Source organism: Pavona decussata, unplaced genomic scaffold (assembly GCF_977016875.1).
Source record: "Pavona decussata unplaced genomic scaffold, jaPavDecu1.1 SCAFFOLD_207, whole genome shotgun sequence".
In the NCBI taxonomy this organism is placed as follows: domain Eukaryota; kingdom Metazoa; phylum Cnidaria; class Anthozoa; order Scleractinia; family Agariciidae; genus Pavona; species Pavona decussata.
Genome location: NW_028145612.1, coordinates 258,611 through 269,684, shown reverse-complemented (window position 1 = coordinate 269,684; position 11,074 = coordinate 258,611). Strand labels below are relative to the sequence as shown.

The following is an 11,074-nucleotide window of genomic DNA, read 5'->3' as shown; positions in this document are numbered from 1 at the left end:
TGAATCTTGCATCCCGGTCATTGCGTGAAATAAAATTGAGGAAAATTGAGCGCTGCAGTGCTGACCTTGTAAACCAAAGACTTGCCAATAGTCGACTTCTTAGGTCGGCAAACACGAGCGATGGGTGACGAGTCGCTCGGACGTTTTCCACCTGACTGAACTCCACGAAAACGACCTTTTAAAAAGTCTATGCAAACCGCGCAGCAAGAAATATAAAACTGAGTATAAACTTCCGCCGTACTCTGGCATAATATTACATCGCCATTGTACTGTAAGGAAGAAATTGCTGCCTCGCTTCGCCTGACGCAGTGAGGCGCAGGTGAAGAGTTCGTTGCACTTCTCTTTCTCGTTAGAGGTGCATACAATACATGTTTGTTCGAGGTGAAAGTAACTTGCTCAATTCAATTTAGCTGTGTCCCAGTTTTAATCCCGGTAAAAACGACTGCCACTACTTTACGAAAACCCTGTTTTACCGGGATCTGAACTTGAAAACGAACGATAATACAAGTTGAAAATCGAATCTAAAAGATCTTATAACTTAATGAGGAGTGGCCGCTACTGCAAAAGTGTTGGTATCGTCCAGATACATGTGGAAGACCAAACTTGATAGTAAGCTCCGACTCAACAGCAAAAGTTAACTCCAAAAAGTTTAAAAGAACTCCTCCAGACCTGTGCCGTCCTCTCCAGCTTCCTGTCCGCGGTTACAAAACGACTATTTTCTGTGTAATCCTTAATTCAGGTTTTCGTAATTTAGCGAGAACGTTTGCGTGATAACCCGATTGACAGCTACGTAAGAGAAAACTAAAAATAAAACATCTTCCCATCTATATTGAACAATTTTTTGACGTAATGATCTACTTCGAGATAACTTGGTGCCCTCAATATCGGTCAATACTTTCAGCACCCACACTTTTGCTCCAAATCGATTCAATATTATTGACCTTTTGTATTATTTCCCTATTCTAATGAGACGCAATTGTTGTCAAGGACCGGTTTTCCCCTTTGTTTTCTCTTGTCATTAAAAATGTTTTTGTTTCCGCTGTTGAAAAAGATAGTTTGTACGCCTTGCGAGCGTATCTTTTTATGTATCTTCTCCGAGGGTCTGGGTTTGAGTGACGTAAAGAGCCTGCGCGTTGCGTGTCGTGTCCTCTCTTCCCTTGCTGTGGCCATTGTCTGACCACAGTTCAATTTTATAATTCATTTCATCAAGGTCGCCAACTTTTGGCTACCCAAAAAATTATAAAAAATGGGTGGTAGGTATTTGAAACTTTGTCGATTATTGTTGTATCATTATCTAACAAATATCATGGCGTTTTAATGTAGAAATAACCATCTCTTTCTTTCTGGTGCATAGTAAAATTTCTCGAGGTGTTACGACCATTCATTTCCGTTTTGCCCGAAGTCTCAAAGCCCGAAAGAAAGGTAAGTTTCGTTGTTTATGGTTACCGAAGCCATCTAAGGCCTGTTTTTGTTCACAAATGTCGAGTAGTTGCGTTTTTACCTCGTATTTGTCTGGTAGAAATCGAGTGATGTTTGGCTAACAGTAAGCGTACGTGGACAAACGCGTGTGGTCAAATAGGGAATGGAAAGTAGATGGGTCGTGATTCTCGAGTTTCTCTAAACATTCTTCCCTTTCATCTTTTAGATCCAGTTTAGAGAAAAAGTACTATGGACTGCAATCACACTGTTCATTTTCCTTGTCTGCTGCCAGGTAAGTGAAATGAGTTTTTGATATATTTATGAATTAGAATCATTGATATTCTTGATCTTATTGGCCCTTTCGTTCAACCGGCATTTTACAGTCGCTATTCTTCTCAGAAGGATTTCGTATTCAAGAGTGGAATTATCCTCTTTTTTGTGTTCACTGATGTTTTTTATGTTTTAGATTCCTTTGTTTGGAATCATGTCCTCGGATTCTGCAGATCCGTTCTATTGGATGAGAGTGATTTTAGCTTCCAACAGAGGTAGGCTATTCACTTTGTACCAGTCCAAATTGGTTTTAGATGAGCTTTATACCCAGTCAAATAATCTTATGCGAGATCATGTTGTACCGGTACAAAGCGTGATTCACATTGTAATAAATTGCTGTTTCCTGAGAAGCTTTTAATATGTTTCATCTGTAGAGAACAAGAAATTTAGATTACATATGATGTTACATATATAAGACATTTTGTATCTATCCAACATATGTTTGAATATTTTTTTGTTGTTGTTCATTTGAATACCTTGTGATATAATTTTAAAAGAAGTAACTGATCTATGAAACGATTTAATGTACTTTTCATTACGTAAATTGATAATTTTTTTTTACCAAAAAACCTGTTTTTAAAGACCATTTTGACTATTACTTGGTTGGAAGGTTTTGTTTATTTCTTTCTTAATTTTTTTTTTATTTTTCTTTAAAGACGTTTCCAAAGCTCTTCTGTCATCTTAGTGTTAGGTTGTGTTCAATTGACTGTATTCTGGAATAAGAATAAGCGGAATAGCTGTTAGATTTCTCTTTTAAAGTAATATGGGAAGCTTTTTGTGCAAAGTTTCACTGACACACAACCATTCAAGAGCCGTCCCTTAAAAAAAACCCTCCAAAAACTTCATATTCGTGAGTAATATCTTGTCATCGTTGTATGTATTCCTATCCCGGAATAGGGTCAATTGAACGCACCCTTAAATCGTAAAGTACAATTACGAGTCATTTCTGTTGAACTTCTAAGTTGCCTACTGCTAGCCAGACCTAATACATGAATAAACTTGTTTGTAGTTTGAGATACTTTTGTATGGGTCCAACTTGTTCATTAATTGATAATTCATATTTGATATAAAGTAATCGACGGGTGGAATATCAGTCGGACATACAAAACATAAGCTTATTTATACATTCATTATTTGTTGAATATTTTCAACCAGACTAATGGTATTAGTTGTAAGCTGTACCATTTTCAACAGAATGGTTTATAACCAAAAGCAATCCAAACACAACTAAATCTTTTGAACAAAGGAAAAATATAAAAACCACTGGTCTGTTGCAGCATAGATTCTGTAAGCAACAAGTAACTGTATTTTTAAGTAGCAAGTTTCAACTCTAAGTGGTTACATGATTTATCTTCCGGACAGACTGAGGAAATTTGCAATTAGGATATAAAAACCTTCGGTCATGTTCTACTGGGATCAGCCATTTCAATCTAAACTGGTTTTGGATGAAATGGTTCAAGGTCCCAATCAGGCCTCAATAGAACACTTTTCCAACCAATTCCTTCCTCAATAGGTTCTTTAAAACAGTTTGTTTTACTGTTTGCTGTTTTAGGAACTCTCATGGAACTTGGAATCTCTCCTATAGTTACATCTGGACTCATTATGCAGGTAACAGAATTAATGAGTTCATAATATTATTATTCAGTACATCACTATAGTAAATGATTGTGGTTGTTATGAAGTCTAACTTGTTTCTTTCTTTCTTTTTCCCAGCTTCTGGCAGGCTCTAAAATCATTGAAGTAGGTGACAGTCCTAAAGACAGAGCTCTCTTTAATGGCTCTCAGAAACGTAAGTGTTTTGCCAAGCCTAGTCTTTCTAAGAACCAAAAGAATGTGAATACTGTCTCTTCTATATATTCCCATTCCAAAATAGTCCCAAAAGAGCACACTATGTTTTTACTTTCAAGGGACTTTTTCATGGTATTTTGGATGATTCTGGGCATCTTTAATAAATGTTAGCTCTAAACTGGAAAGAGGCAATGCAAAATTTCATTTATTGACGACATCATGGCCGCATTACAGACATGGATGATGCTTAGCTGGCCTTACATTCAGAATTTTTGGTCTCTCAAAGTAGGCTTTTGTGTTCTGTCTATTCTGATACACTACTTTTGTTTGATAGTGTTTGGCATGATAATCACCATTGGACAAGCTGTGGTTTATGTCATGACTGGAATGTATGGTGACCCTTCAGATCTTGGGCCTGGGATCTGCCTTTTGATCATTATTCAGGTATAGTGTGAATGCATGTTTCTATCAAATATGTGCGGTATATAAGAAATTCATTCATTCATTCATTCATTCATTCATTCATTCATTCATTCATTCATTCATTCATTCATTCATTTAAATAATCATCATATTTTGTTAAGTGTGTGCTATTTTTGGAAGCCATCTTTTGATCTCACTAAAAGCATGGTTCAGTTTCTTTTGTCTATTTCCAAAAGCAAATAAAAACCATTTTGTTGAGCGACAAAATGAATAGACTGAAACTTTCCATGACATGTAGAGAAGTTAAAACAGTCATTGAAAAGCTTGTCTGTTAAAGGGATTTGTATCTGTAGTATTTTTTCACAATTCCTCAACTTCTACCTGGTTTCTCTAACTTTATAAAAAAAATTAGTTTTTTTTCTATTTCAACTTTGCCTTTCCATAAATTGGAACAAATTGTCAAAAGATTTTAGGATGACTTAAAGGTGTTTGGTTAAAACCCTGCCGTTTATGCAATCTGTCGTGTGTGTATCGCCTGTATATGTGAAAACAGATTGTAATATTATTTTGTTACGTTTACAGCTGTTCTGTGCTGGTCTCATTGTACTTCTGCTTGATGAACTCCTCCAGAAGGGTTATGGTCTGGGATCTGGGTAAGTGGTACCATTCCTGTTTACAACTCTTAAATGACTGTGGGTAATTTGTGTTTGTGACTGGTTTTGTGTGGGAAGTCTGTAACAAATACTTTAATAATATTAATGTAATTGATTACTTTCTCTTAGTGCTTATTTTAATGCTGGAATATTTGGCTCCAAGAAATTGTGTGCAGAAAAGTATATGACATCATTGTCAGTGTTTTGCCCAAGCAAGTTTTTCCTGTATTTCACCTTGTGGTCTTGTTTTCTCTAGAATCTCATTGTTTATTGCCACCAACATCTGTGAGACTATTGTTTGGAAAGCCTTCAGTCCAGCAACCATTAACACGGGCAGAGGTGAGTGGCAGTAACTGACAACAACTGGCATGCAAAAGTGAAAGTATTAATGGCTCCAGGGCACCAATTTTAGTGGCATCACAGAAACTTTTTGTTGGATTTGTCTTGTATACAGTGCTTGTAAAAGACTAACTCTAAAAACTGGCTGTTGTTGTGTGCAGTACCGCAAAATGCCAAAACAGAACTTTATTTTAATAAATTTGGTGAAGGAATTTTATGGAAATGAAAAAAAGGAACATCCTGATAAGGTACTGACCAAAATCTACACAATACTTGTCACTAGTTATGGTCTGTTTGCATTAAAATGTTCACATCTTTTTTCCAGGAACTGAATTTGAAGGAGCAATCATTGCTTTATTCCATTTGTTGGCCACCAGAACAGATAAAGTGCGTGGTCTGCGTGAAGCCTTTTATCGTCAAAATCTGCCAAATCTCACCAACTTGATTGCCACAATCTTTGTGTTTGGTATTGTCATTTACTTCCAGGTAAAGTATTTTTTGTACATATTATTCTTGTTTGATGCATGTTAATCAATCCAAGTTTCCATGCTTAAAATGACCAAATGTCATTCATGTCTTTACAGGGTTTTCGTGTGGATCTACCAATCAAGTCTGCTCGCTACAGAGGCCAGTACAGCTCATACCCAATCAAGCTGTTCTACACATCAAACATTCCCATTATCTTGCAGGTGAGCTCAAAACTCAACTATACATTAAGGAGTTCAGAATTAAAAGAAAAGCACAGTAGAACTCACATATTTTAACTTGCCAGTGTTTTTCTGTTTGATTCTCAGAGTGCCCTTGTGTCCAACATCTATGTGATCTCTCAAATGCTGTCGGCAAAGTTTGGTGGAAATTTCTTTGTTAGTCTTCTAGGTACCTGGGAGGTATGTTTCATAAAATGTTAAGGATTTTTCAAAATGTTTAATTTTCATTTCTCTTGTTTGTAGTGTCCCCAGTTAGCACTGCTGTGTTAAATAAATAAAATTATCATTATTATTTGTAGCAATTCGCCTATCACTGAGTCAGTACAACATACAAAAATAATGTGACACAAAAGTCACATCCCTTTTGCTATCTGTGGTTGTTTCATTCCAATAAATTTGAGTGTATTTGGATTGTTATCTGTTTTAGGAAGCTGGAGGTGGCCCAGCAAGGTCCTACCCCATTGGTGGTCTGTGTTATTACATGTCTCCTCCTGAGACGGTAGGCCATATAATAGAGGACCCTATACATGCCGTCATGTACATCATCTTCATGCTGGGATCCTGTGCATTCTTCTCCAAGACTTGGATTGATGTGTCTGGCTCTTCAGCTAAAGACGTATGTTATTTTGCTTTGTTGCTGTGTTCCAGATAACTTTTAAAGTTAAGATTCTAATTGGATGACAAACCTCTCAGTAACAGTAACAAAGCCTTCTTCAGTTTAATTTGTGTGCTAATGTTTGATGCACTTGTACAGATTTTCTGAGCCAATGCAGTGTTCCAGGTAACTTTCAAAGTCAGGGGATCAGTGAAGAATTTTGAGGAGGCAATAGGCATTGGTCTTTCCAAATCGTCTTAAGTTACCTTTCAATTTGTCAGGCCAGGAAGCCAGATTTCTCCCTCAGACCCCTCTTTTATCTGAACACTTTATTGACTATTGGTTAAGTGACCTTGGTGTTTTTTGTCTTAGATGATATGAAAACAGTCATGTTCTTAAGTTTTCATTTCAACTGTTGCTGTATGCTTACTTAACCTGTTTACCCCATAACCAGTTGTCTTTCCTCAGCTAAAAAATGGTGTGTTGTAAATAACTTTTCATGTTGAACATGTCCCACATCATAACAGGCAACAACTCTGCCCCCGCTGTAGTCACTTATCCTCCAGCATTGTTGCGAGAAAGTTCCTGGTTCATTTTCTGGTGTTTTTTGTTTTTATTCCTAGTTGCAAATAATGTTTAGTTATTTTTTTTCACTATCAGGCAACTGAATTCATTTCCCAGTAAGGATTTCCTTCAAATAATGACAGTTTATCTGTTTTTTCCAGGTTGCCAAACAGCTCAAGGAACAACAAATGGTGATGCGAGGCCACCGAGACAAGTCTATGGTCCATGAACTCAACAGGTATGCATTGGCAGAAACAGTTAGGCTGATAAAGCAGATGAGGAGATTTGTCCCTTCTTATATATTGGGTAGCTTATTACAGGACATTTTTGTGCCAACATTAAGTTTATGTATGACCCATCTCCTTTGTGAGATGCAAGGCCCAACCTAAGGATTGTTAAGACTTTCTGGTATTCAGGGTACTTAGTCATAAATTATAACGTTTTTTTTTTCACATTTGTGATAATTCGACCTTAGATTGTTTTGCCTTTTGTTTTTTGCCAGGTATATCCCTACTGCCGCAGCCTTTGGCGGTCTTTGCATTGGAGCTCTGTCAGTCTTGGCCGATTTTATGGGTATGTTTTCAAATATCAGTGATCTAGTGCTATCTAAACCAGTGAATTACCAAGATTTGTCTGACTGAGAATATATCAATCCTATCTTGATTGTTTGCTGTAAGTTATTTGAGATATAAATTTAATTAAAATTAAGTCAATTGAAGTTAGCTTATCCTCCATAATATTGTTCCAACATAGTTGACACTTCAAAGAGAAATTTCATGACTCTGTACACCCATAAACAATCTTATTATTTTCTATATAATATTTTAAGGACATCCAAGGTAATCAAAAACTTTTTCAATAAAGCCAGAATTTGAGAAAGTCAATCAAATTTGAGAATACAATAGTTGCACAGTCGACTCCCGATAACTCGAATATCGTGCTAACTCGAACCAATTTTCCTTTCCTTTCAGGTCATTTTCTATATAATTTTACCCTCGATAGCTCGAACTCCCAATAACTCAAACGTTTTTCAATTTCCCTTGAAGGTTCAAGTTATCGGGAGTCGACTGTACATTTTAACCATCCTTTTGACAAAGATTTGAACCACTCAAAAGGAAGCATTTCAGAGTGACTCTTTCCAACTTGGACCAGTTCAACCTTACAATGAATTGAGATGCTGTTTTTCACAAGTTGACCTTGTTTTCTCTTGGCTTTTTTTTTTTTTTTTTTCACAGGTGCTATTGGCTCGGGAACTGGTATCCTATTGGCTGTAACCATCATTTATCAGTATTTTGAGATCTTTGTCAAAGAGCAGAGTGAAATGGGAGGAATGGGAACCCTCTTGTTTTAACCAGACTAACTGATGCTGATTCAACTACCAAAAAAAAAAACTGCAATAAACTTTCAAGAAAGCTGGACAACTTTTTACTGTCTTAGTGCAACAATATCATAATTAAAGAAATACTTCCTTGTTTTTACCTTGGCCTACTGTTAGGTAGCAGCAGAAACAACAACAACATCAACAACAACAAGTAAACAAGGGAAGTGCATTGTATGCAGCTGCAATTTATTAACCTTGTAGTTTTCTTTGTAACATACAAAACTCTCCGTTATTTAAATTCAAGACCCTTGAACAGTTCCCAGTTTTCCTTCCTCTTGTTTCTTTCGTTGTGCGCTACTTTGCTGCCATTAGTGAAGACAGGTTGTTTTGCAGTTTCCCTAATTTAAAACCTCAAGATTAAAATAGTTTGCCCAGTATTTTTAGCCGTTTCCTAAATATTGCAGTGTGAATTTACTTCTTTTCCCCTGGACCGTATTATCGTTCCAATAATTATTATTATCACCCACACTATACAGTTAAAACTTTAACGGTCAGTCTTAATAGATTCTTAAGCCTAGCTCAAAGGAACCACTGAAATTATGTAGTTATTATAATACAAAAAGCCTGAAGTTACCATGAAAATAATGATTCTCAAATGCACTTCTTTTGAGCTATGCTTGCTGACTGATTTGCAACAGAACCATAAGGATTTCTCTGTAAGGGACATCTCTGTACCGTAAACACAACTTTATCCAAAGAATTCCAATGGATTGCATCCCTTGGGCATTCGGGAAGAACTATCATCCAGTGTTAGTGTATAGATGTAGGTGTGGTCACACCAAAATACTTCAGTCCAAGTATTTTCTGAGGAAACCCCCCACGGAAAGGTGTGATCCATTGGAGCTCGTCCCAGATGGTCCTTTCAGAGGCAATTCACAGTAACTCCATTACAAACAGTGTTGAATCAACTCACCATAGGTACTATAGATTTAATGTGCTTTTATTTGAGACTGGTGGAAAGAAGACTTGTCATGTGAACACACATTTGGTCTAATAAATAAAGTAATGCGCTCATTGAAATGTTGATTTCTTAGCGTACAAAACTGACCAGAAAAGTTCATTGTTATATAAGCTTACATGTAATTGAGAAAAAGTGCAAGTTTAATTCAGGAACCAACTAACAACGATTAAAATGTTAGGCATCAATTAATTGATTCACCTGCGCTGTGAAGCTTTCTACTGCTTGAAAATCACACGAAAGCAGATTGATAAAAATAGCAAACGGTTGGTCCAAAGAAGGAACTTTCAGATTAATTTGACCTACTCCTTCCTCCTTGTACAGTCGTCGGTAAAGCAAACCCAGTTTTCCGGTTTTAGCACGGGCAAAAATTGAGAACACAAAAGCAGCAACAAGACAAGAATGTTGAGATGCAGGCTGGCAGATTCTTAGACGGCTTCGTGGCAGTTTCATTTAGTTATGAAACTTTCTAATGTAGATGACCACTCGATGCACAAATTATTACTGCTGTCGGATCTTTTGTAGAGACGCACGCGTCAGATGTCAGACCTACTTCCCCTCCCTGTGACGTCACTTTTACACCAAACTGAAAGGCTGACGCTACGGCAAAGGGTAATTTTAATTGGGTCAATATTTCAACTAGTACAGCAAGTCTTAAGGTCTAGAGCAACAATGAGAGAAAATAACAGCCTAAAATTACCATTATAACCATGAGAAGTTAATTTTTTAGCTTGCATACACGACAGTGTTTTTATGGCTTTCAGGACTATATACGGTAAAAAAAGCTTAGCAACGGAAGATACATGATTAACGTTCACTGCGTCGGTTCAGACCCCCTGACGATAAAGTTACCTCTCCCTCTTCTCGCTATATGTTGTCTCGCAGTCTCTTCGAGAAACTGGCGGGAGAGCAAGAATCGCACGTCAGCCTATGTCATGTGATAGACAGTGCGGTGCTTCCCAATTCCATTTTGTGATGCTTGATGTTTGCTCTTATATTACACACCCGAAAGGCGACATTCAAGGAGTTATATTTTTAAGGCCTTTAGGGGCGAAGGTAAGGGGGGGGAGGGAAGGGGGGGTTGGGGTCTATAAGAGTCATAAGCCTTGAATGGCTTCTTTTTTTTTCCCTACTAAGTTACAAGATGATTTTTCCTTTGCTACGCTATTCATGTTTTCCTTTCTTTTTTCTTTTCTTTTTTTTTTTTCGTGTTATAACAAACGTTTTTCTATTATTATCATTATTATCATTATCATTATCATTATCATTATCATTATCATTATCATTATCATTATTATTATTATTATTATTATTATTATTATTATTATTATTATTTAATTCTTTACATGTAAATAATGCACTTAGCCTGTTGCAGCCCCTGAAGAAGGTTAGTTTTGTCTAACCGAAATATTGCAATAAAATTATCCCTTTTAGCTGTCCGATCAGCCTAGCATTTGATTTTACGTTTTCTTTATTTGCCTTACAGGACACAAAGTAAATATTTACAATACCAGATACTACTAAGAAATAACTACTTACAATACTGACTGACACTCACTATACTTGGACATTTAACAATGCTTACTTTACTCACTAACAGTACTTACTTTTTTAATCCACAATAATTTATTTTACAAATTACAATGAACAATTCAAGAAAAGTAGACGAAAAAAAACACAAAACTGCGTTCAAGATCTAGTTACCTTCATACCTTACAGTCTGTTAACAGGAAAAAAGTCGTTCATTTACGACAACGGAAATTTAATTTTGAAGGGTGGGGATATTAAAATCGCAGAATTTGCTTCCAGCCCCCCTCCTTTTATAGAGGATCTGAAAACTAAACTCAGTCATTTACTTTGGCACACTATAAGAAATATAACAGTTCGAGTATAAATTGTCCTATATCTTGAATAATT

At 36.4% G+C, this 11,074-nt stretch overlaps 1 protein-coding gene across 1 annotated transcript; it reads left to right on the top strand.

The window, feature by feature from the left end:
- Window positions 1–1,119: 1,119 nt before the first annotated feature.
- Window positions 1,120–9,219, top strand: LOC146460716 (protein transport protein Sec61 subunit alpha). The gene is made up of 16 exons (XM_085087589.1): window positions 1,120–1,253; window positions 1,355–1,422; window positions 1,646–1,711; window positions 1,886–1,964; window positions 3,302–3,357; window positions 3,463–3,538; window positions 3,872–3,981; window positions 4,543–4,613; window positions 4,870–4,952; window positions 5,278–5,438; window positions 5,537–5,641; window positions 5,747–5,839; window positions 6,087–6,275; window positions 6,980–7,056; window positions 7,321–7,391; window positions 8,054–9,219. Exons 1-16 carry the CDS (start codon window positions 1,247–1,249, stop codon window positions 8,167–8,169), a joined length of 1,428 nt encoding a protein of 475 aa, XP_084943715.1. The 5' UTR covers window positions 1,120–1,246; the 3' UTR covers window positions 8,170–9,219.
- The last annotated feature ends 1,855 nt before the right edge of the window (window positions 9,220–11,074 follow it).